At 40.5% G+C, this 27,915-nt stretch overlaps 1 protein-coding gene across 6 annotated transcripts in view; it reads right to left on the reverse strand.

Moving 5' to 3' along the window:
• The window catches only part of LOC106589259 (dnaJ homolog subfamily C member 7), a 113,892-nt gene that overhangs the window by 35,163 nt on the left and 50,814 nt on the right, over window positions 1–27,915 (reverse strand). For 5 of the 6 annotated variants that reach the window (XR_014383008.1, XR_014383009.1, XM_045710142.2 and 2 more), the window contains exons 7-10: window positions 13,045–13,102; window positions 11,235–11,323; window positions 10,811–10,935; window positions 8,881–8,994 (exon numbers count right to left, since the gene is read on the reverse strand). Coding sequence is in view for 4 of the 6 variants with exons in the window: in XM_045710142.2 (XP_045566098.2) it covers window positions 8,881–8,994; window positions 10,811–10,935; window positions 11,235–11,323; window positions 13,045–13,102 (386 nt within the window). In the remaining 2 variants the exon portion in view is untranslated. Of the gene's footprint in view, window positions 1–8,880; window positions 8,995–10,810; window positions 10,936–11,234; window positions 11,324–13,044; window positions 13,103–23,530; window positions 23,641–27,915 lie in introns of those variants that run through there. The other variant, XM_014178978.3, reaches the window with a different exon arrangement.

Here is a 27,915-nt window from a genome sequence, read left to right on the forward strand (position 1 = left end):
AACTTCTGGGCCACATCCTGACTGATGGCAGCCCATTCTTGCATAATCAATGCTTGGAGTTTGTCAGAATATGTGGGGTTTTGTTTGTCCACCCGCCTCGAGGATTGACCACAAGTTCTCAATGGGATTAAGATCTGGGGAGTTTCCTGGCCAAAACAATCGTTGTTTTGTTCCCCGAGCCACTTAGTTATCACTTTTGCCTTACGGCAATGTGCTCCATCATGCTGGAAAAGGCATTGTTCGTCACCAAACTGTTCCTGGATGGTTGGATGAAGTTGCTCTCGGAGGATGTGTTGGTACCATTCTGTATTCATGGCTGTGTTCTTAGGCAAAATTGTGAGTGAGCCCACTCCCTTGGCTGAGAAGCAACCCCACACATGAATGGTCTCAGGATGTTTTACTGTTGGCATGACACAGGACTGATGGTAGCGCTCACTGTGTCTTCTCCGGACAAGTTTTTTTCCCAGATGCCCCAAACAATCGGAAAGGGGATTCATCAGAGAAAATGACTTTACCCCAGTCCTCAGCAGTCCAATCCCTGTACCTTTTGCAGAATATCAGTCTGTCCCTGATGTTTTTCCTAGAGAGAAGTGGCTTCTTTTCTGCCCTTCTTGACACCAGGCCATCCTCCAAAAGTCTGTGTTTCACTGTGCGTGCAGATGCACTCACACCTGCCATTCCTGAGCAAGCTCTGTACTGGTGGTGTCCCGATCCCGCAGCTGAATCAACTTTAGGAGACGGTCCTGGCGCTTGCTGGACTTTCTTGGGCGCCCTGAAGCCTTCTTCACAACAACTGAACCGCTCTCCTTGAAGTTCTTGATGATCCGATAAATGGTGCAATCTTACTTGCCTGTGAAGCCCTTTTTGTGCAAAGCAATGACGGCACGCGTTTCCTTGCAGGTAACCACGGTTGACAGAGGAAGAACAATGATTCCAAGCACCACCTTCCTTTTGAAGCTTCCAGCATGTTATTCGAACTCAATCAGCATGACAGAGTGATCTCCAGCCTTGTCCTTGTCAACACTCACACCTGTGTTAACGAGAGAATCACTAATATGATGTCAGCTGGTCCTTTTGTAGCAGGGCTGAAATGCAGTGGAAATGTTTTGGGGGGGATTCAGTTCATTTGCATAGCAAAGAGGGACTTTGCAATTAATTGCAATTCATTTGATCACTCTTTATAACATTCTGGAGTATATGCAAATTGCCATCATACAAACTGAAGCAGCAGACTTTTGGCCACGACTGAACATGAAATATGTCTTGCATGTAATGCAATATATTTATGTCATTTTCTCTTCATTTTTTCAAAATGTTTCAAACAATTGAATCCAATGAACTAAGCAGGCTGGGCTGACATGCTTATAGCCTTGCCAGGACTTTTTAAATATGATCATGCATTTATAAGATTGTGCTGTTATTATTTCTATGAATATTATTGTTACTATTTATTTGACTGTTATCATGTTATTTGGTGGGCTTGTAAGCACCCTCATAGATATTTATGTTATCGTGGGACCGCCCATATTTCCCTCTGGCCAACACCAATTGGCGACCAAGGGTTTGCGCCATGCAAAGGTGCGTTATGAGTCAGGGAAGTGGTCTGATGGTCTTAGTGACAACAGATTTAGATATTGGGGGAGGTTTTAGTGGGTGGAATATTAGGACAGCTGGAGGTTTACAAAGTTGCAGCTACAGTATGCTTAACAGTGCAAATTACTATGGTACAGCTATATGGACACTTAATCATCATGGTGCTTTTTAATGGTAAGTTTACAAACATTGGTTGTGGTAAGCATAATTGAAACTTGGGTATCATTATGGTAAGTGGGGAAATAAGTACAGCCAGTTATAATTGTAATGGCTTAGCAAATCATAAAATATATATTCTTTCTCTTTTAGCCATGTAAAAATTTAACATTTATTGTTTACAGGAAACTCATTCTACAAATATAGATGACGTTGGGTGGAAAAAGGACTGGGAGGGATAAATATATTTTTGTCATGGGCAAAGAAATTCAAAAGGGGCGATTATACTAATTAATACAAATTTTTATCAGATTGAGGATCTGTTTGCACAGTTTGTACAAGGAATATGGACTATTTTAAATATGCTATTGAACCAAATTAATCTATATGGGCCAAATAATGATGATTCGCACTTCTTCGAAAATATATATAATAATCTATTGAGCTAACTGCACAAATGAATCTTATTATGGTGGGAGATTATAATATGGTTTTAAGTATCTCAATGGATCGTAAAGGAATCACTCTACAAACTATCACCCTCAAGCATTAAAGGAGATCAAAGATCACAGATACATTAGAACTAGTGGATTTTTGGAGATTGAAAAACCCTGACCTAGTGAAATATACATGGAGGCGGCTTAATCAAGCTAGCCGTCTTGATTACTTCCTAGTCTCATTCTTACTGGCACCAAAAGTAAAAAAATTTTTTTTTTAAAAAGTATTAGTAGGAGGCCGAATGCGATTGGACCACCATCTAATTGGCCTCCATATAACTCTTACAGAATTTGCATACTTGGGGATGTGTGTCATCGGGAATAGTGTTGTCCTCCTCCGGTAATATTTGTCCCGGATAATATGTAACCAAGGTCGTGTGCGTTCGTACTGGGCGCACATCTCTATGATTACCTGGATCATGCCGATCTACTATTCAATCCGGGACTACTATATCCGGACTCGTAATGTGCCTCTCTCGCAACCCATATCGCTTTTTTACCTCTTTAAGAGAGGGGTATAATGGTGGCCTACCAGATGTCACCTCCTCCACACTCATTTTGATACTGTTGAAGCGCAACCTTAAGTTGTTTAATTTGTTCTTGTCTATCCTCAAGGGCTTCCTCTAATTCCTGGTTTAGGTTTAGACTCTTGTATAGCACAAAAGCCAATTCCTGCTTCTGTTCATATAATCCATGCGCATACCATTTGGATATGCCTAGTTTTCTTATTCGTCGCCTCATTCTTGTCTACTGCCTGATCCATTTTATCTTGCAGGTCTCTATTTTTCTCTTTTTCCCAGTTATATCTGCTACTGATAAAATGCCGTGGTTAGGATGCCTGCGTAATGTGATCTGGACCGTTCTCTGATTTCAGTGTTCCACACTACCGTTGCAGGAGGGGTTAATAAAAAATGTATTATTTTTTAAAAAAGAGGTTGGTGGAGGAGTTAATAAAAAATGTAAAAATTTAAATAAAAGTTGGTCCATGCCCTATTGGGGCAGAGAACCGTGACAGATTAGGTGGAAATAGGAGGACAACTGTCAGTAATTTTGGTAATGAGGATTGTTGTGAACAGTGGTATTTAATGTTGAGAAATAGGACTAGAACCTCCTTCCCATGCTAGACATTAGTCGTCCACAATTGCCTGTGGTGAATTGACACACACGACAGTGTCGTCAAGCACCAAAAGTGTAATTATTAATAGCCTAAGATGTTACTACTTAATGCCGTTGGGGGGGTCAGGAGACTCCCGGAGTGGGAGAAGGGGAAAATGTTATCAAAGCATTAGAAGCACTAAGGCATATGACCAGCACCAAGAAGCAAATAAATGGTGGGTAAAATTTGCCAAACTGGGCAAAATTGGTACACATTATGCAGTAGATGGAAAGTTTAAAACCAGCCAAGAGTGTATGGATGCAACAGTAGTGTGGAACACTGAAATCAGAGAACGGTCCAGATCACAATATGCAGACATCTTAACAACGGCATTTTATCAGCAGCAGATAAAACTGGAAAAAGAGAACATTTTGATTTTGGTCAGTGCCTGAGGAGTCACAAAACTGGTTTGGGTTTTGTTGCCGGGGGAGCAGTATACGTGGGCACCAATGGGATTTACAAATTTTCCAACTTTGTATCATGCCGCATTGAAACAATCGCTAAAAGGGTGTAAATTTGACGGTTCTGTGTTAATACAATACGTAGATAATTTGTGATTGGCGTCAAAAGATGAAGAAACTCATACGAGACCTCACCACATTAGCAAACTATTTGGCAGAACAGGGTCACAAAGCATCACATGAGAAAGCACAACTAGTGAAACAAGAGGTAATATATTTGGGGGATTCGATTTCAAAAGGCACGAAACACATTACACGTGATCGAGTAGAAACAATGAGTTCTTTGGCACGACCAAACACTCCTCGCACTCTCAGGTAAACTTTGTGTTTTTCATATTTGAGAGACATTTTATATTCTGTCGTTTTCTGAAATTTGTGAGCCACTTACAAAATTGACTAAGTGGGGGGGTCCCCATGAAAGAATCGAATGGAGACAAGAATGTGAGGAAGCGTTTGTCGAACTAAAGAAGCAATTGTGTCAAGCACCAGCATTGAGGTTGAAAAACCTAAAATGACCTTTTAAAATTTTGTTCATGAACATGGACGTTGTAGCACGGTGGTTATGCAAAATCATTGGGGAAAAGGGAGACCAGTAATGTACTGGGGTAAATCGGTACAAGCGCCGGAAATGGTGTTGCATAACATGGCTTCAATTACAGTAGCAACAATAGTTAACAGTACGAAAGCACATGTTACTAGCGCGAGATGGACAAAATGTAAGTTAACGTTAAATGGGGGAAATCTTCAATTCCATAAGATTGGTGGTTTGAATCCTGCATCGTTAAGGACATTGCCTGGCGAGGGTGAACCGCATATATGTGACCCAGATCAAATTACTCCAAAGCCTCGGCCCGATTTGCAAGAAACAGCATTGGAATCGGGACAGGTATTGTATACAGATGGCTCTAGTTACATGACCATAGAAGGGAAGGGAGTAACGGGGTACACTGTGTGTGATGACAGGAGTGATTTCGTACAGATGAAATAGCCCTTTAGTCTGCTCTGCGATACCCTATGGCGAAGGCGGCAGCCTTTGTAAGATCAGGTGTTAAGGAACCGCATGTAAATATTGTTAATACCAAGGCTGGGATTCTAACTCAAAATTATTACAGCAGCAAACTAACAAGAAAGAAATGTGGGAGTGGTTAGAACATGGGTGCCAAGTAGACACTGAGGGGTTGTGGTATAATACTACCACTGGAAGGCCCATGGCACCAAGTGGGATACATATAGCTCTCTCTGAAATGTATCATGGACCAACACATCAATCGGCAGAGAACATGTATTCTCAGTTCAAGACTTCAGGACTGGGTTAAAATACGTGTGATATGTGTCCAACACAATATTGCACCTACAATGCCTACTCCTGCCCGACAGCAACCCCTGCCGGATGGACCATTTACATCACCGCAGATAGACTTTATAGGGCCACTCCCTCGAAGCAGGGGAAAGACTTATGCATTGGTGGTGGTGGACAGATTGGACGGATGTATTTGCAACTTCCTCAGCTTCAGGGAACTTTGTAGCACAAACTTTGTTAAGGGAAGTGATACCGAGATGGGGCTTATTCCGGACATTAGATTTCGATAAAGGGACACATTTCACCTCCAAAGTGCTACAGGCAGTGTGTAACACTTTGGGAATCGCACCTGGCTTTCATTGTCCATATAAGCCGCAAGCGGGAGGGATTACGGCACGTCAATTGTTCGATTAAGGAGAAATTTGTCAAGACGTTGAGCACCGAAGAGAAAGACAGGGTTACAAATTTATCCGTGGTACTGATGTCAATAAGGGCATCAACTAACGCCACCACAGGACTCACACCACATGAAGTGGTAACGTATTCTTCGTTCTGTCACACGCAGACCAGAGTGCTCTGAAATCGGAATAGATAGCCAGAGTGAATTTACAAAATGCAGAGACACTTCAACATTCTATGGCAGCCATGTTAGTTCCCCATTATTTTACATGGAGAATGTTTGAAAAATACCCTAAAACAGAATGTCTAGAATGAGCATTATGATGCATTTACATGACACTACAACATCGTCTTACATCAGATAGATCAGCGCAGGCGGAATCAACGCTCTGTCTCGTATCTCGCAAAAGATCAGTCACTGAAATCATCTTTGACTGAAACAATGCTGCCAACCAACCTACTTAGTGCTGCACACAAAATGTTGAATCTTCCAACAAAAGCTAGCTAGCAAGCTACTGTAGCTAGTAGTGCTAATGCTTACATTATTATGAGTTTTCACGAAGCAGCTGTTCTTCTGTCACAAGTCATTGCAATAGCCTCCCGAGACAGGTGCTGTGCTCAGCTGAGTCAACGATCCGATCATGGAGGAACATGCTGATCTACGGACTGATCTCTGATAAAAGTCAGATCCTCTTAATTGTGGTGCTGTATGTTTACAATGTCAGGGTAACTAAAACAGGCTAAGCAAGCTTTTAACGTCAATTAAGAAAGAGCTAGCTAACTAGCTAGCCAACTGTGTCAGTAAGCTAGCTACAACAGTTAGCCACACAGCTGATCAAGTCGCTGCACTGGCGACCAACGTCCTTGCACAGAATGTGCAGGAGATAGCCACCGGTTGGTTTATTTTCTCACAATTGCAAACTATTAAATCATGGTCAACATTTGTAATCATTTAGCTAGTTATTCTGCCTATTTCTTGGAGAGTCATACAAAAGTGCAGAGATGAAAAAAATGAAGTAGTACATTTACATTTTTTTAAATGGTGGATGCTCAATATTCACATTTGAATATAAGTTCCACGTCCTTCAAGACAGATCGGTTGAGGGACGAGCGTCGTGGTGGAGTGACACCATCTGACATGAGACAATGAGCGACGCAATCTGATGGCAGCCATATTAGCTCCCCATTAAAATTGCATGGGGAATATTTAAACAATGCTATGAACATATCTAAAACTTGGCCTAAATCTCTAAATATATGGACACCTGTTCTATTCATTCTAATTCAATGGCAGCACATGCAGTCTGGAGCAGAGAGGAGAAAATGTTCAGTTGAAGTTAGAAGTTTACATACACTTAGGTTAAAGTCATTAAAACTCATTTCTCAACCACTCGACAAATTTCTTGTTAACAAACTATAGTTTTGGCAAGTCGGGTTAGGACATCTACTTTGTGCATGACAAGTAATTTTTCCAACAATTGTTTACAGACAGATTATTTCACTTATAATTCACTGTATCACAATTCCAGTGGGTCAGAAGTTTACATACACTAAGTTGACTGTACCTTTAAACAGCTTGGAAAATTCCAGAAAATGATGTCATGGCTTTAGAAGCTTATGTTAGGCTAATTGACATCATTTGAGTCAATTGGAGGTGTACCTGTGGATGTATTTCAAGGCCTACCTTCAAACTCAGTGCCTCTTTGCTTGACATCATGGGAAAATCAAATGAAATCAGGAAAAACAATTGTGGATCTCCACAAGTCTGGTTCATCCTTGGGAGCAATTTCCAAATGCATGAAGGTACCACGTTCATCTGTACAAACAATAGTACGCAAGTATATACACCATGGGACCACGCAGCCATCATACCGTTCTGTCTCCTAGAGATTAATGTACTTTGGCGCGAAAAGTGCAAGTCAATCCCAGAACAGCAAAGAACCTTGTGAAGATGCTGGAGGAACAGGTACAAAATTATTTATATCCACAGTAAAACGAGTCCTATATCGACATAACCTGAAAGGCCGCTCAGCAAGGAAGAAGCCACTGCTCCAAAACCGCCATAAAAAAGCCAGACTACAGTTTGGAACTGTACATGGGGACAAAAATCTTACTTTTCGGATAAATGTCCTCTGGTCTGATGAAACAAAAATAGAACTGTTTGGCCATAATGACCATCGTTATGTTTGGAGGAAAAAGGGAGATGCTTGCAAGCCGAAGAACACCATCCCAACCGTGAAGCACGGGGGTGGCAGCATCATGTTGTGGGGGTGCTTTGCTGCAGGAGGGACTGGTGCACTTCACAAAATAGATGGCACATCATCAGGAAGGACAATTATGTTGATATATTGAAGCATTATCTCGGGACATCAGTCAGGAGGTTAAAGCTTGGTCGCAAATGGGTCTTCCAAATGGAAAATGACCGCAAGCATGCTTCCAAAGTTGTGGCAAAATGACTTAAGGACAACAAAGTCAAGGTATTGAAGTGGACATCAAAGCCCTGACCTCAATCCTATAGAACATTTGTGGGCAGAACTGAAAAAGCGTGTGCGAGCAAGGAGGCCTACAAACCTGACTCAGTTAAAAATTCACCCAACTTATTGAAGGAAGCTTGTGGAAGGCTACCCAAAACATTTGACCCAAGTTAAACAATTTAAAAGCAATGCTCCCAAATACCAATTGCGTGTATGTAAACTTCTGACCCACTGGGAATGTGATGAAAGAAATAGAAGCTGAAATAAATGATTCTATTATTCTGACATTTCACATTCTTAAAATAAAGTGGTGATCCTAACTGACCTAAGACAGGGAATTTTTACTAGGATTAAATGTCAGGGATTGTGAAAAACTGAGTTTAAATGTATTTGGCTAAGGTGTATGTAAACTTCTGACTTCAACTGTATGTCAAAACAATTATATTACAGTGACTGCATTTATTTGTCTGGCCAATTACCATTATCCAAAATTCCATGACCCTCACAGCCCTACTATTAACTAATTGACCAGCTGGTGATGTCACCAGGCAGGCCAAAACTCCATTTCACCAAAACAGGCTGAATATTCAATAAAAAGGCATAATGTTCATAATTTCACAGTATTATTCCAACCTCATAGTGTGGAAATATATATAAAACACAGGAAAATCACATTTTGACAGCACTTGCCCTTTAAAAAATAAAAAAAATAAAATGTGTTAAGTAGGTCAAGTGAAGGTAAATGTTCAATGGGAAAACAAGAGGGAAGATCTAGGTATGCATGTATAAGTATTTGTTTAATAATCCTAGGTCATTTAAAATACTCAAGGTCACTTGGACCCACCTCCTGCTGCGCCTGGCTGTTGCTGGGCTCCAGTTCCAGGACCTTCTGAAAGCAGCGGCTGGCTGCCATGGCGTTGCCCAGAGACAGGTGACACTTGCCCTCTCGCAGATGGCCCTGTGGTGCAGTGGGTGGAAAGATACTTCCTGGTTAAAGCTGCTGGAGGACAACAAAGGGTTGGTGTGCTCCACATTGGGTTCTGATTAGAGCCCAACCGATATCGGATTTCTGGATCCAATACCAGTTTTAGAGGTTGAAATTAGCCAATTAACGACATAACTGCCCCCAATTTTTTTGTAAATATTTTGCTGGAATGAAAAGTATAGTTCGGGCAAAATAAATTCTGCTCCAAATGACAACTTTAAATGAATTCACAAATTTTAGCAACAAATCTTATAAATTAACATTTAAGAGCATTATACATTTCCTAGTTTGCATGATGAATAACTACAAATCTGCAACTTCTTACTAGACATAAGTAAGGTGTGAACAATTATAAATTTTTTGTAGGCCTACGCAAAACTGATTTAACTTAAGTTATCCTCAAGGAATGCAAAGCCAAATACAAAGCACACATAAAAAAGCCAGGGGAGGGAACATCATGAACTAACACTCACACTTTACTTCCCCACCCCCCCAACTAGCACTGACTTTGCTGAGAAACTTTGAGGAAAAATGTACTTACTATGACTGAGATATATGGTTGTCCCACCTAGCTATCTTAAGATGAATGAACTAAGTCGCTCTGGATCATCTGCTAAATGTAATTAGAATACTATAAAAATGTGAATACTTTAATAGGATCTCTATGGGAGGGACAATATGTGGTGTACAGTAGGTAGATGCCCAGGCTGAATTAATAAACGTAGTGTCAATGTAAATATGAAAATTGCACTTGTAATGTTGTACTGCCGCTTTAATAACAGGCAGTGAGATGACAATGTTCTATCCGAATCATCACCAGATAGTCAGTCATCGCTCTTCTCGAAAGTCTAAGCTATCATTTAAACTTTAAAGCATTTGTACTGATCTTTAACCAAGCCTAAGTCTCAAATCATTACAGCACTTTGGTTCACAAGCAATGTTATTCAATACAAAATGTATTAGCTAGATATTTCAAATCTGTATGGTCAGCGATACTTTTGAGTCACAACTCGTTCTAGCTAGTAACAATCTAATCACAATATCAGCACATGGCCTGAATGACAGGCACAGACAATAACTGCAACCAGTGTTATTGTATAACTTTCGCCACCAGTCCAGTCATTAGCAGCACAGACTGCCAGGCATGCTAGCTAAAATACTTTGCTAGCTAATGTTAGCAAATTGAGAACTTTGCATCGGTGAAGTGTACATAGCCAGTTTGATATACTTTGATTAATTACTTTTTCAAATGCAGTTGCATCGTCAAACCAGCATGCCTACTACTGTTCACAATAAACCCTTTGCGATCTGCTGGCTACTGAATGATGTTCAGTGAGAGGCTTAAATAAGACTAGAGAGCCATCTCAGGGGAAACCTGGAAAAATGATAGTAATATCTCAGATTATGCTCAGATTTGTGTATTTATTTGTTAATTCATGTATAAATAATATCGTCATTTTAAAGACGGAAGACTGATACAAATATATTTGTGAAAGGACAATATCGGCCAATGGATTTATCGGTAGGGCTCTAATTGTGATACTCAGAAGTATCATGTCAAGGAAACAAAACATGATGCAGTCTATTTCTTGAGGAAAACAGTCCTAATTGGAAACAGTCAAAATTATGTTTATTTTCCAATATACAGCACATATTTTATATAAAGTAGGTTCTTAAAGGACTCAAGAGTTCGAAAATGTAGTATTGTAATACTGGTATACAACCCTATGCTCGACTCCCAATTCTACAATGACGTCACGCCGCTGAAGCAAGCAGGCTGAACTCTGACCTTCATGAAACAGTCGTCCAGCCGCACAGCCCGCTGGGAGTCCACCAGGGCCTCTCGGAAGCGGCACAGCATCATGAGGGTGGCCGCCCGGTTTCCATAGTAACTGGCGTTTTTAGGACATGCATCTGATAAAAACAAAAAGGGAACCATATTCTCAAGAGTCACACCTGTAATCAATCACTTTGAAACAACAATCTACAATTCCAGAGAAACATATCAGCATGTCTGGATACCGAAATATAATAGCATTCGCTGAATGTTCAAACTGGTCGTCAATGAGAATTGGCTCTAACGATCCAGTTAAATACGAACTATATAATTTGAGAATCCTTCAAAAAAAAAAGTGCCTACACAGTTGCTCTCTACACTATGGCCTAGCATGTTGTTACTAAACTAAGGTACAAAGCTAGTGTTGCATTCTCACCAATGGCCTTTGTGTAGTAGTTAAATGCCTCAGAATAATCCTTCTTGACGTAGAAAGCATTTCCTTGATCTTTGAAGCCCTCAGCCTCCCTGAGAGGAAAAAACACCAAACAGTTGAAATTTGTAGGCTAAAGAGAGAAACAAAACGGAGCAAAGGCTATCTACCAAAAATGCTGCAATACCCTTATCAATACGTTACCTACAATTCAGCAGTAATTGATATACAATTACGCTTAACAAGCCAGTTAAGCAGGGGAAAATCCATTAACAAATCCTCTTTACTTGCTCGTTGGTATTTTGATTGTGATGTCAGCAAAAATATTCAGAGGCAATCTATTTGTGCATAGCAGCCAGGGGATCTTGTCTTGGTAACAAACTCATTTTGACCTATGAGAATGAATTTGCTTAGTGTACCAAATAGGAAAGCACAGTTGGCATGTTTACCTGATTGGAACAAACAGAACAGCCCCAACTGGCCCAGTGTGAGGACATAGAAGGCACTGGAGCAAAACCAATGGAGGGGGATTAAATAAAGATCTCATTAAGACATAGGCCTACTGCTAGGGGATGTGTAGTCTACTCGATCGGATATAGCGGCTATTTAGCAACTGTCCCCTCCGTTCCAATTCAAAGTTGTGCCCCTGAGTCTATGGACAAGCAATCCATGCTTTGGTTTAGTTTGCCTGGCACTGTTTCCAAATGCTAACGTTTTAGAATTTGTGGCACAAATCCCATTCAAATCATGGTTCCAATTTCAGCCCTTTTCACACATCCTGTCCAAATTATCCAAAAGCACCTAAAAATGGATTGTGACGCTCAGTCACTTACAGTTGATTTGAACATGATGCTTAAGAAATTCTAATAACGGTCCCATGACTTGAATGGGATTTGTGACACAAATGCAACCGTGCCAGCCACTGCAAGGGAAACTAAACCAAAGCATGGATTGCTGCTATACCTTGTTCATAGACTGTTTACAGGGTAAGGAAACCAATGAGAGTTCTATTAACCTGAGCCGTGGTGCACCCGTCTATGGCCCGTGACGTGAAAGAGCAAAAACAGTAATATAGGTTGCTCAGTCAAGTTGTCAACAAGGCAGCATTATCCAGAAACGTACATCTCTTTACATAGAAAATACATTTGAACTAGTTTCCATTGGGAAGGCAGATAAAAGGCATTTTCACAAAAATAACTAACTTTTGTATGTCAAATCACAATCCTATTCAGCTAAATGTCTGCGTTTCATTAGTTATCGCTCTGTCAGTGAATACAATTGAATCATGTTTTGGCATGATTACACGTCTCATTTCAAGTAGCTAGCTGCAGGCTTAAACAAATATTCAATCATATACTTTGCATAGAAAATCAAATAAAAGCATGGAGATAGAAAGGTGTGTCACGTATGCTAGAATGGATGTTTCAAAACGACAGCTGCATATGCATATTAGCTAATACATATGGCAAAGCCTAGACATATCGCATAACTTGCAATACGATCTTCTCCAAAAACAGTTGTACAATGCGCTGTGCAATAAGAACCTGCTACGAACTGGCTCGTAGCCCGTAACAAAGAGACGACTAAGAAAGAAATACCCAAAATTATTTAATAAATATAAGTAACTTATATACAAGTAACAATGGTGTTTAGTCAGTAGTGTAAGTGAGTGGATGTGTACATTGATGGTGATGAGGGGTGTTGAGAGGTGCCAAAATAAATGAACAAAGAAGCCCCAAAATGCCCCAACAAAAACAACGTGTCTGCGCAGAGTCTCCTCGAAGTATGGGGGAAAGTATTTATCGCCAGGACACACCTGAGCCAAGGTGTGTCCCATCTCGCAGACGATCCTCCCAGCGCCACCCACCGACATCCTATTAGGGAAAACAAGAGCAGAGAGAAATAATTTGTCAGAGTGGGAGAACCCGGACGGGGACCACACCAACCAAAAAATATTTCTAAATATTAAAAAACAAACATATTGCCCTGGTTAAAGCTATCCCACTGCCCCAGCCAACCTCATCCTCCCCAGACCTCGGCAACCTTCAAGAGGAAAGAAAAAACGAGGACAGAGCAGGGAACAGATGACAGGAGCGTCAAGACAACATAAAATAAACAGTTTCCCGGTTACGTGGACAAAAATCATACGTCACAACACTCAGGGACTACACGCATAAGAAAGCACATGTCCACCGATCAATAGAACCAGATGCGTTCATGCACGAGAGAGCATCATCAACAACATTATCAGACCCCCTAATGTGCCGCACATTGAGATGGAATGCCTGTAAGAACATTATCCTCTGGTTAGGACACATCAAGAAGGTGAGAGGGTTATGGTCGGTGTAGACTAGAGGTCGACCGATTAATCGGAATGGCCGATTAATTAGGGCCAATTTCAAGTTAAAACAATCAGTAAATCGGTATTTTTGGACACTTTTTTTTTTTTTTTTACACACCTTTATTTAACGAGGCAAGTCAGATTAAAAACACATTCTTATTTTCAATGACGGCCTAGGAACGGGGGTTAACTGCCTTGTTCAGGGGCAGAATGACAGATTGTCACCTCTGGGATTCGTTTTTGCAACCTTCCGGTTACTAGTCCAACGCTCTAACCACCTGCCTTACATTGCACTCCACGAGGAGCCTGCGTGGCAGGTTGACTACCTGTTACACGAGGGCAGCAAGAAGCCAAGGTAAGTTGCTAGCTAGCATCAAACTTATCTTAATAACCTGTTGGGGCTAGGGGGCAGTATTGAGAATTTTGAAAAAAATATGTGCCCGTATTTAACTGCCTCCTACACCAACTCAGAAGCTAGAATATGCATATTATTGTTCATGTTCGGATAGAAAACACTGAATTTTCTAAAACTGTTTGAATGGTGTCTGTAAGTATAACAGAACTCATATGGCAGTCAAAACCCTGAGACAAATTCTGACAGGAAGTGGATACCTGATGTGTTGAATTACCTTTAAGCCTATGCCATTGAAACACAGGGGCTTATTAATTGTTGACCACTTCCTATGGCTTCCACTAGATGTCACCAGTCTTTACAAAGTGTTTTGAGTCTTATACTGTGAGAACTGAACGAACAAGAGCCTTGGAACGGTGGTGGCCGATTAGACTCTGGCCCGGGAGTTCATGTTGGGTACCCTCGTTCCAATACGTTTTAAAAGAGAATGCAATCGTCCGCCTTGAATATTATTCATGTTCTGGTTAAAAAAGGCACTAATGATTTATGCTATACAACGTTTGACATGTTTGAACAAACGTAAATATTTTTTTCCCCTCGTTCATGACGAGAAGTCCGGCTGGCTTAGATCATGTGCTAACAAGACGGAGATTTTTGGACATAAATGATGAGCTTTTTTGAACAAAACTACATTCGTTATGGACCTGTGATACCTGGAAGTGACATCTGATGAAGAGAATCAAAAGGTAATGGATTATTTACATAGTATTTTCGATTTTAGATCTCCCCAACATGACGTCTAGTCTGTATCGCAACGCGTATTTTTCTGGGCGCAGTGCTCAGATTATTGCAAAGTGTGATTTCCCAGTAAGGTTATTTTTAAATCTGGCAAGTTGATTGCGTTCAAGAGATGTAAATCTATAATTCTTTAAATGACAATATAATATTTTACCAATGTTTTCTAATTTTAATTATTTAATTTGTGACGCTGACTTGACTGCCGGTTATTGGAGGGAAACGATTTCCTCAACATCAATGCCATAGTAAAACGCTGTTTTTGGATATAAATATGAACTTGATAGAACTAAAAATGCATGCATTGTCTAACATAATGTCCTAGGAGTGTCATCTGATGGAGATTGTCAAAGGTTAGTGCATCATTTTAGCTGGTTTTCTGCTTTTGGTGACGCCTGTCTTTGAATTGACAAAACATTACACACAGCTATTGTCAATGTACTCTCCTAACATAATCTAACTTTATGCTTTCGCCGTAAAGCCTTTTTGAAATCGGACAACGTGGTTAGATTAAGGAGATGTTTATCTTTCAAAGGGTGTAAGATAGTTGTATGTTTGAGAAATTTGAATTATGACATTTAATTGTTTTCAAATTTGGCGCTCTTGATATTTCACCTGTTGTTGATAGGGTGTACCAGGGGTGGGACGCTTGCGTCCCACATAGCCCATAGAGGTTAACATACTCACTAGTTAACTACACATGGTTGATGATATTACTAGTTTATCTAGCGTGTCCTGGTTGCATATAATCGATGCGGTGCCTGTTCATTTCTCATTGAATCACAGCCTACTTCGACAAACGGGTGATGATTTAACCAGCGCATTTGCGAAAAAAGCACTGTCGTTGCACCAATGTACCTAACCATAAACATCAATGCCTTTCTTTAAAATCAATACACAAGTATATATTTTTAAACCTGCATATTTAGTTAAGAAATTCCTGTTAGCAGGCAATATTATAACTTGGGAAATTGTGTCACTTCTCTTGCGTTCCGTGCAAGCAGTCAGGGTATATACAGCAGTTTGGGCCGCCTGGCTCATTGCGAACTGTGTGAAGTCCATTTATTCCTAACAAAGGCCGTAATTAATTTGCCAGAATTGTACATAATTATGACATAACATTGAAGGTTGTACAATGTAACAGGAATATTTAGACTTAGGGATGCCACCCGTTAGATAAAATACGGAACGGTTCCGTATTTCACTGAAATAATAAACCTTTCGTTTTCTAAATGATCGTTTCCGGATTCGTCCATTTTAAATGACCAAAGGCTCGTATTTGTGTGTTATGTTAGAGTTAATTATATGATTTGATAGAGCAGTCTGACTGAGCGATGGTAGGCAGCAGCAGGCTCCTAAGCATTCATTCAAACAGCACCTTTGTGCGTTTGCCAGCAGCTCGTCGCAATTCTTCAAGCATTGCGCTGTTTATGACTTCAACTCCCGAGATTAGAATCAGGTCAACTCCTAGCGTTAGAAACTCACTCAAACAATAAAAAGAAAGTCTCAGGGTCCTTCTCATTAGATTTTGGCAACAGCCGTAAGTTTCCAACAATATCAAGTGTGTCCGGAGCAGGAACGAAAGAGAAAGCGACCCTTAGGTGAATCAGGGTCATATTCCATAAGCAAACTCTCCCCAGAGAACCTTCCTTCCCTAACCAATTCTAGCCGCTCGTTGCAGCTTGATTTTAGCAAGCTCCAAATACTCTAAATTCCAATTCCTTATGTTTAACACAATCAGCGCGCTACAAATCCTATTTGAATTCCAAATCATGCTTAACACGATTATGCTCAAGCTATAACAGAAGCAGTTAGTTCTGCTGTTCAGAAGACTACTAGGGCTAACAGATGGAGCGGCCATTGCAGCGAAACAGGGAGATGGCTGGAGAGTCCTCGGCAGAGGCTGCCCCAGTGGTAACTACGAGTATACCACTCTCCATCAGATTGACCTGCAATGTCAATAACAGAATGTTATTGATTTATCACTAATTTCACCAACTGTACTTTAGTACATAATTCGAACAGTTCCTCTGATGGAACATGAATGAACATTTGACGCCATAATCACAACTACTAAAAAAATTATACAAATCTCACTCTTCCCCTCTGCTGAGCACACCAGACTGGACTAAAACAAGATAAGTGCCAATCACACTGGGCACCACAGGAGAGAGATGAGCTATACAGCACCAGTCTAAATTTGGCACACCTACTCATTCAAGGGTTTTTCTTTATTTTTACCATTTTAAAAATGGTTGAATACTGAAGACGTCAAAACTATGAAATGACACATATGGAATCATGTTGTAACCAAAAAAAAAGGTGTTAAATCGAAATACATTTCATATTTAAGTTTCAACAAAGTAGCCTTGATTACAGCTTTGCACACTCTTGGCATGCTCCCAACCCGCTTCATGAGGTAGTCACTTGGAATGCATTTCAATTAACAGATGCGTCTTGTTAAAAGTTAATTTATGGAATTTATTTCCTTCTTAACGCATTTGAGCAAATCAGTTGTGTTGTGACAAGGTATGGGTGGTATACAGAAGATGGCCCTATTTGGTAAAATACCAAATTCCATATAATGACAAGAACAGCTCAAATAAGCAAAGAGACAGTCTATCATTACTCTAAAGAACTTTGAAAGTTTCTTCAAGTGCAGTCGCAAAAACCACCAAGCGCTATGATGAAACTGGCCCTCATGAGGACCGCCACAGGAATAGAAGACCCAGCGTGACCGCTGCTGCAGAGGAAACGTTCATTAGAGTTACCACCCTCAGAAATTGCAGCCCAAATAAATGCTTCAGAGTTTAAGTAACAGACATCAACATCAACTGTTCAGAGGAGACTGTGTGAATTAGGCATTTATGGTCAATTGCTGCAAAAGAACTACTAAAGGACACCAATAAGAAGAGACTTGCATGGGCCAAGAAACACAAGCAATGGACATTAGACCGGTGGAAATCTGTCCTTTAGTCCAAATTTGAAATGTTTGGGATGAGTCGGACCACAGAGTTAAGAAAACGCGGCCAACAAGTGCTCAGCATATGTGGGAACTCCTTCAAGACTGTTGGAAAAGCATTCCAGGTGAAGCTGGTTGAATGCCAAGAATGTGCAAAGCTGTCATCAAGGCAAAGGGTAAAAATATATTTAGATTTTGTTTAACACCATCTTGGTTACTGCGTGATTCCATGTGTTATTTCATAGTTGTGATGTCTTCACTATTATTCTACAATGTAGAAAATTATAAAAATAAAAACCCTTGAATGAGTAGGTGTGTCCAAACTCTTGACTGGTATTGTACAAGGTGCTTCGCCAAATCCTACAACAGCTGAACCCTAGTTTTCGTGCGGATTCGCGATGGGTAATTAAGCACTGTAGCCCGCTAGAAGGGGGGGCAGCAAAATAGCAGATCCCCCCCCCCCCCCGAGCAACAGATGTGCCCCCGAGACAACTGATCGGCTCCACGGACCCCACACAATATTTTTCCCCGGGACACACCCGAGCCCAGGTGTGTCCCATCTCGCTGACAACCCTCCCGGCTCCGCCAACCGACAATCCTGTTAAGGATAACAAGAGCAGAGAGAAAGAATTTGGCAAACAGGGTGGGAGGGTCTTCACAAACCATAGTTAAATTTCTAAACGAGGTGAGTTCTCAAATAGCAGCTTCTCAATACCATGCATAATGTAGGATGCATTGGAATAAGGTATGGAGAATAATAGAGCCTGTAGGATTATAGTTCGGAAATGTGAGTTTTAAATACTAAATGTTCAGTGTATGCGAGTATATTTAGGTGGTTTAAATTATTAACCTTTAAAAGTTGACTGTCATATCTTGCCAATCCATTCATTATTCTACTACTAACTATGACTGAGTACGAGACATGTTTTCCATTATCTAAATATAGTGTAACCTACCAATCAACGTCTATTTATTGCCATGGAGGGCACAATCTTAGTCCAGAAATTAAAAGCTTTTACCATGTATGCCAAAAGCCTGGGCCTCTGAGACTGTAGAAGAGTCATCAACGCATGCTTCAGTTTTCCCCCACCTCTCTAGGAGCATTTGTGTACCCAAGCCCTATAGGCGGATTGAAAGGATCCCACCCTAGTCACTAATGTAGCGGACCGATGTAGACAGACAAGTGCCTTAGCGGAATGCAATCTAAAGTTTGTGTCTTGTGTGGTCCAGAGACGAGAACTCTACCATCTATGGCAAAAGCCTGGGCTCCTGACGGGGACAATAGAATTCTCCCCAATGCATGTTACAATAGTAAAATAATTGTCACCTGTTAAACTGGTTCACATTGAATTGAGTCTTTGAGATGTTCAAACAGGCACATATCTGCAGTTGGTGTTCTTCAACTCTAAAATGCACTAGATTGTTTAAGACCAACCCCAAAAAGAAAAGACAGCAGGCAAATGCATATCTGGTTCCAATGACTAAATAGTGACAGCAGGGCTAGTTCAAACTGCAGTAGGATGGTTCTCCTTACAGCCCATGCTTGGCGAATAGCACTTGGTTGATCTCTGGGAGAGGGACACAGGAGAGCTGAATAGATAATGTGAGACAAAAGTGAGAGACCTGAATGAATAAAATAAATCACAGCAAAGTAAAGTAGTTTGTGAGCTAGAAAATGTACATCCTGACAGTCATCCTACTTCAACTATTGACAGGGATAATGAGGCATTTCTTATTTGTCAGTATAAATGAAATTAGTGGGTCCTGCCTTTGACTGTATTAGATTTACACTACTTGTCCTACAGATCAGTCCTCTTAAATTATTACTTGGAATAAACTGATAGCTAAAACGCTCAACTTCCCGGAATTACATGCTAGCTAGTGATAAAACTACACTACATGACCAAAAGTATGTGGACATCTGCTCGTCAAACATCTCATTCCAAAATCATGGGCAATAATATGGACTTGGTCACCCCCCCCCCCCCACCCCCCACTACTATAACAGCCTCCACTCTTCTGGGAAGGCTTTCCACTTGATGTTGGAATATTCCTGCAGGAACTTGCTTACATTCAGCCACAAGAGCATTACTGAGGTCAGGCACTGATGTTGGGCAATTAGGCCTGGCTCGCAGTCGGTGTTACAATTCGTCCCAAAGGTGTTCGATGGGGTTGAGGTCAGGGCTTTGTGCAGGCCAATTAAGTTCTTCCACACTGATCTAAACAAACCATTTCTGTATGGACCTTGCTTTGGGCACGGGGACATTGTGCGGCAGGTAGCCTAGTGGTTAGAGCGTTGGACTAGAAGCGGAAGGTTGCTAGATCGAATCCCCGAGCTGACAAGGTAAAAATCTGTTGTTCTGCCCCTGAACAATGCAGTTATCCCACTGTTCCTAGGTCGGCGTTGAAAATAAGAATTTGTTCTTAACTGACTTGCCTAGTTAAATAAAAGGTTAAATACAACTTTTTTTTTAAGTCACGCTAAAACAGGAAAGAGCCTTCCCCAAATTGTTGCCACAAAGTTGGAAGCACAGAATCGTCTAGAATGTCATTGTATGCTGTAGTGTTAATTCCAGTGAAGGGAAATCTTAAGAGGCCTAGCCCAAACCATGAAGAACAGCCCTAGAACATTATTATTCTACCTCCACTGAACTTTACAGTTGGCACAATGCATTCGGGTAGGTAGCGTTCTCCTGGCATCCGCCAAACCCAGATTAGTCCGTAGGACTGCCAGATGGTGAAGAGTGAGTCATCACGCCAGAGAAAACATTTCCACTGCTCCAGAGTCCAATGGGGGCGAGCTTTACATCACTCCAGCCGACGCTTGGCATTGTGCATGGTGATCTTAGGCTTGTGTGTGGCTGCTCGGCTATGGAAACCCATTTTGTGAGGCTCCCAACAAACAGTTATCGTGCTGACGTTGCTTCCAGGGGCAGTTTGGAACTTGGTAGTGAGTGTTACAACCAAGGACAGACAATTGTTACGCACTACGTAGGCACTCAGCGGCCCTATTCTGTGAGCTTACCACTTTGTGGCTGAGCCGTTGTTGCTCCTAGACGTCACCACTTCACAATAACAGCACTTACAGTTGACCGAAGAAGCTCTAGCAGGGCAGAAATTTGACGAAATGACTTGTTGGAAAAGTGGCATCAAAGGTTTTATAACTATACCAAGATAGACCACAGCCTGTTGTTTCCAATGGGAACATATGAGGCATAGTGGGCAGAACAAGCAAGGAGGAGGGCAGAGGCAAGCACAAGCTAACGAGATCCTATTGGCACATTCTAGCGTGCATCTGCATATTTCCGTTAGGGAACACCTACTATGAAGTAGGCGTGTGCATTAACTCAATTCACCTTTACACTCCTAAACACAATTTTGAAACACAGAGTGAAGTCTACAAAACTTAGTCCACTCTGTTCATAAGATTATAGTTTTGGGAACAGAAAACTGTATTGAGATCAAACGTTTCATAGATGAGAAAATGTGCAGAATGCCAACCGGATGCCTCACATTTTTACATCTGGTGAAATATCTGTCCCATTGTTCTATCTGTGGTGGCATCCTATGAAGGTGCCACATTGAAAGTCACTGAGCTCTTCAGTAAGGCCATTCTACTGCCAATCTCTATGGAGATTGCGTGACTGTGTGCTCGATTTTATACACCTGTAAGCAATGGATGTGGCTGAAATAGCCAAATACACTAATTTGAAGGGGTGTCCACATACTTTTGTATATATAGTGTACTTACTCCGGCTAGCTAGTAACAGATCTACTTGTTCTATCTAGCTAACGTTAGCAACATTACTATGGTTGCTGTTTTCTATGTTGGAGTCATTTTACAGCTTGCGTTGATGCATCACGTTTCTATGGCTAAATAGCTAAATTACAAATACATTTAAAATACTTTACCTGATAGCAGTTTGTCGGAAGGAGATCTCTCGATGTCACCAGCTGTCTACTACGTTAGATACGGATAACGTGATCAGCAGCGATATTACACAAGTTTATATTGGTTTACAGTTTAGTATTTGGCGGCGTTTGCCTGTCCAGCTACCGAACATAAGTCATTATTTTGACAAACGGAATGTGTTCAGAATTAATTAATAGACCTATACATTGTTAAAACCAGCTTCTCCCTCAACAGAGATCGATCATCTCGAAAACGAATGCAACTAGCTTACTACGGTTTACCACCTATAGTTAGCTAACGCACTTTTGTACATCACGCTATAACGTACAACTGACCTTATTTTAACGCCCAAAAAACATCATACTTCCAGGTCAACTGTAATATGAATACCATTGTAAAGCACAATATCTACCATTTCCTGCAAAATCAACGACAAGACCGTCATGCAGCCCGTCTCTGCATGATTGAAGAAGGCAATGAGCTCCGTTGGGTCTTTTTAAAAATGGCGGGTGGGGAAACGAAACCTAGATGGGGAAAGCGGGAGATAAGCAGTGTGGGGAAACGGATTTTTTCACCTGATCTGTCCAACTCATCACCTCTGAAATGTAAATAAAACACTATAAAATTTTATATTATGTGTCATTACATACCTATTTGAAGTTTGTCGGGTTTTTAGGGCGGCACTTCAGAAGTAAACAGTGGCTGTCGCGGCTTTTGAGAGTCATGGTGGCTCGCAGCGATTATGCAAACTATCTAGGTACCCCCCTTACCCTGTCCCTTTCTTGTTTTTAATCTGCGAGAAGAGCTACACCTGGTGGAGAGAGGCTGTACGACACAGAATGAGTTGCATAATGCGTGGGTACGTTACGTCATGACACGTCACATTTAAGATAGCGTCATAGGGGTCAGTTTTTTCAACTTTTCTACAATACTATCGGGCTATTACCATGTCAATCAATGCTTGAATAGAAACGTAGTTCACAACCCAGATTTTGATGCCAACACGGTCCTATTACTTTTCATTGCAGTCTCGTTTGACTGCCGCGGTTGCGCCAATTTGTACAGAATGGGGTTAGTCAACAGTAATTGTGTCGTTTTGTTTTGGTAAACTGTCCACATCAGCTTTCTTCCATTATGCCCATCCATGTAAACTACCTGCAATTTATGCAGGTTTAACAGCGTGATATTCTGCCACCACATCAAGTTCACACTTCGTTTCTTTTGAAAACCAAACTTAAATGCTAAGAGTTGCTAACTAGCGTGCACAAAGATCATTGATAACTGGATCTCGACGCTAAGTAGGCAAAAAAAGGGCCACATCCGTTCATTTGAAAAATGTAATGAGCAGACCGATATACATACACACAGTTCAGTTATTGACACTTGTGTGGCAGGTAGATACTATGATGGCATTATCATCGTGACTGAGAAATGGGTCATTCCGTCTGGCCTCAGCATGGTTTTATTCTCTAGTCAGATGCGGTGGCCACTTTTGGCTTCCTAGGATAATCCATAGGCAACCTAACATGAGTGCCAATAATGCAGTGACAAAGGATACACAGAGAAAAACAGCACAGTTCAGGGTGGTTTGCAGATTGTCAATTAACGTTAGCTAGATAAACTACAACCTCGAACCCATTTTGTCATTGTAAAGTAACGTTAATTGCCAATACGATGGAACAAATGGCATAGTTAACGTTCTGTCTGGAGACTTGACAATGGCACTCTTTCTTGCCCCTTGGATTAACTAGTTAGTTGTAGCTAACGTTACATAACCCTTGTTAGTTGGTGAAAGACAGTTAGCGAGCTACTGTTAGTTAGCTAGCCAGGTAGGCCCCGCTAAATATAAATTACGATTATGCTCGGATTTCGATCAAATAACAAAGAGTACTTTCTTCACAACCCGTACACATGCATGAAAAAGTGCATATTTAGCTACCTCTTCATGTCGGCGTCAATAATTATTTGTGGCTCTAGTTCCATCTGCATGTCGATGTCAACTGCTGCCATTTTTTCCTGAAAGGAACCCGTCTTTTTTCTCCAAACGAGTTTAGCCAAAGCCACGCCTAGGGGCGTATTTCAGCCTACATACGTCCGCGTCATTGGTCAACAGCATGCGAACGGTGATTGGATAGATTTAGAGAGCCTCAGCCAGGCGTATGGGGAGTGATTTAGGTCAGAATGCTACTGATACCTCTCAATTTAAGGGCTTTATTGGAATGGGAAACATATGTTTACATTGCCAAAGCAAGTGAAATAGATAAACAAAAGTGAAATAAACAAAAAATGAACAGTAAACATTACACTTACAAAAGTTCCAAAATAATAAAGACATTTCAAATGTCATATTATGTATATACACAGTGTTGTAATGATGATCAAATAGCAAAATAGTACAAAAGGGAAAATAAATAAACGTGGCTCTTCTCCAGGTTAATCTCTCTGTAGGTGATGGCTTTGTTTTGGAAGGTTTGGGTATTGTTCCTTTTAGGTGGTTGTAGAATTTAACGACTATTTTCTGGATTTTGATAATTAGCGGGTATCGGCCTAATTCTGCTCTGCATGCATTATTTAGTGTTTTACGTTGGACACAGAGGATCTCTAAGAAGAGATGTTTCCATGGAAGACCTGGGTTCACTAACGCCAGGAAAGGTGAGAAGACAGATGAAAACATGAATCAACTAAATTAATGTTACTGTGTGAATTAAATTGTCATGTTTGAATTGTTCAAGAGTTCATGAAGAGCTATGAATTTTCATAGATTTTATTGCTCTGCAAGTGCTATGGATTTATTGGTAAAGGAAAACTGTGTTATTTTGTTTGTTGGAGGGAGAGAGCAACACAAGGGTGGGTGCACTCCTATCATTTAAATTGAGTTGATTAGAATCTGGCCGTGTTTTCCTGTCTTTTGTTTTCACTAGTAAAGTGCAAAGACATGCTAACTCAGGTGGGCATGAGTTTCTGCTTGAATTTGGTTAAAAGACAGTGAATTTGTTCATACTTTGAGAACTTGCTACCAAGCTGCTGTGTGTATCTGACACAGTTTTTTCTTTTAGAGATTATTTTGAACTGAAGACACGTTACCACATTGTTTTAACCTAATGGTGACAGTCATATAGGCTACTCTGTAATGCATAATACATTTCATGTACACTAATTGTTTCTGTAAATTCTTTCATGACTAATACATCCTATTAGTTGAATGGAGTAACTGCATTCCTCGTTTTACAGAGTTATTTGATAGACTAAACGCTTATAATTTAGGTCTATTGGTAGTTATTTATACTATACACATAGCATATTCGTGGGTACCACCTTGACATCTCTGATTTGCTTGCCTCAATAAATTAATGCTAGAACACTGGTCGCCAGGATTAGCTATTTGTATCTAGTTTCTTAATAATTGCATAATGATGCAAGTTTGACACGTTTATTATACTGTAGTCATACTGAGTCGTTGATGCAATGATTTGCTATCTTGCTAGATCCTCCAGAGATGCACATGGCCTGTTATATCCCCACCAGTAAATGTTCACCGTTAATGCTGTTTTTTATGATCTACAATGTTGATTTATGGTAATTTATGTTAATGAAATTCAAACTGCTACACTTGATCAACAAGTTTTGTTTTATTTCATAACATTTACAACTGTTGTCAATTTCTTTTTTGGTTTGTACATTTCTTGATTGCCTTTTGTTTTCATGTGAGCATGTCTTTTTTTGTCAGTCCTGTCAATATTGAGTGATCACACATGCCTCAGCACGCATACAGTAGAAGGCTACTTTGCCTGCTTGCAAATGTGCTAAAAGTAGAGATGTTTCATAGTATTTCTGGTTATTTTAACCACCAATGAACCATTTAAAAATATATATTTTACAGAAAACCACAGAACCACCACTGCAATATAGGCCTACATTCAGAAAAAAAAGGTGCTATCTAGAACCTAAAAGGATTCTTCTGCTGTCCCCATAGAACCCTGTTTGGTTCCACGTCGAACCCCTTCTGTGTCTAGGTAGAACCCTTTTGGGTTCCATTCCACAGAGGGTTGTATTTGGAACCCAACAGGGTTCTTACTAGAACCAAAAATACTTCTACCTGGAACCAAAAAGGGATTCTCCTTTGGTGACAGCCAAAGAACCCTGTTGGAACCCCTTTTTCAGAGTGTATTCAACAAGTTTTAGTTTACACCATTTCATTATGTACTCAAACTTCTGCCTGGTATTCAAGATAATACGCAACATAACACCACCAACTTTGAAGGTTTTCATCAACCTCTGCTCAGACTTAAATAGCAGTGTTCCAACAACCTCCACCACGGGAGACTGTAGCATCCTCAAGCGGACAAAAATGAGACACGAGGGCACCCCACACTCATTTTAGATCCCAAGGGGTCTTAATTTTCATATGCTCTCACTCACATCACTATCTCCTTTGCCATCTTCCATTTATGGCATTTCAACATTGATACATAAGGGCACACCACATGTCTTTTCTTGGAACGCCATACGCACACACTACTGTAGCATCTTGTTTACATTTCTCTCATTCTAGCTGTCCAGCTGACGCCTTGGGATTGATCAAGTAGCACTGAGATAGGGAAAGGAGTATGCAAGTACAGTCCTTTTCAATGTGTCAGCAAATTTGTTGAACAGGAGAAGAGGATGTGGTTGATTGTGGAGGGACAGCAGTGGGCGTGGTGAACGGAACAGCTGGAGAAGTTAATTGAAGGTTACATTTTAAAAAATTAATACAAATCACATCTTGACAAAAACAAAAGAGCAATTTAGAAATTAGGTAGACATTGCCATAGTTCAACAGCTGAAAAGACTTCAAGAATATGCTCCCAGAGATAGCAAGACATCCAGTATTCACTGAATGAAGTAGCCTACCCATCCCCATTTACAATTTCATTCATCAATAAAATAAATTATACTAAAGCACATTCAATGACATTATTGTAGACTATAGTTTACTCCTGTATCTACCTGGTACAATACCGTAATCATTGAACGAAGTATCGTACCAATCCACATTTAAAATTGTATTTATCAATAAGATAAATACTAGCACATACAGATACATTATTGAAGAATAGGCTACTCCTGGATCCACACAATAATAGGATACCGTTATGAATCCATTGGTCTTGTCAGGCATGATTTTAAGTCTTCAATCGAAGTTCTATGCTGTACCTCGTTTCTCACCTTCAGGGAAAAGTAGTTATGCATCCCCCTTCAATTCAGCTCGGGTGTGAATTTGTAGGCCAACTGACAGTGGAAAAATAAACCCATACCTTCAGCACACAATGTAAAATATGTATACAGTGCATTCGGAAAGTATTCAGGCCCCTTGACTTTTTTCACATTTTGTTGCGTTACAGCCTTCTTCTAAAACGGATTAAATAAACGTTTTTCCTCAACAATCTACACACAATACCCCATAATTGCAAAGCGAAAACAGATTATCCTTTTTAGCAAATAAAAATAATATTCACCTAACCTGTTAGGGCTAGGGGGCAGTATTTACACGGCCGGATAAAAAATGTACCTGATTTAATCTGGTTATTACTACTTCCCAGAAACTAGAATATGCATATAATTATTGGCTTTGGATAGAAAACACCCTAAAGTTTCTAAAACTGTTTGAATGGTGTCTGTGAGTATAACAGAACTCATATGGCAGGCAAAAACCTGAGAAGATTCCAAACAGGAAGTACCCTCTCTGACCATTCCTTGGGCTTCTTGGCTCTGTTTATTGAAAACTTAGGATCTTTGCTGTAATGTGACACTTCCTATGGCTCCCATAGGCTCTCAGAACTCGGGAAAAAACTGAATGATGTAATTCCAGCCCCTGGCTGAAAAACATTAGCGCCTTTGGTAAGTGGTCTATCAGAGGACCATCAGACTGAGGCACGTGCACGGGGTGACACCATGTTTTTATTTTCTCTGTCTTTGTACTAAAACACGATTTCCCGGTCGGAATATTATCGCTTTTTTACGAGAAAAATGGCATAAAAATTGATTTTAAACAGCGGTTGACATGCTTCGAAGTACGGTAATGTAATATTTAGAATTTTTTTGTCACGAAACGCGTCGGGCGCGTCACCCTTCTTTACCCTTTCGGATAGTGTCTTGAACGCACGAACAAAACGCCGCTATTTGGATATAACTATGGATTTTTTGGAACCAAACCAACATTTGTTATTGAAGTAGAAGTCCTGGGAGTGCATTCTGACGAAGAACAGCAAAGGTAATAACATTTTTCTTATAGTAAATCTGACTTTGGTGAGTGCTAAACTTGCTGGGTGTCTAAATAGCTAGCCC

This window comes from Salmo salar, chromosome 28, assembly GCF_965601325.2.
Source record: "Salmo salar chromosome 28, fSalSal1, whole genome shotgun sequence".
Taxonomy (NCBI): domain Eukaryota; kingdom Metazoa; phylum Chordata; class Actinopteri; order Salmoniformes; family Salmonidae; genus Salmo; species Salmo salar.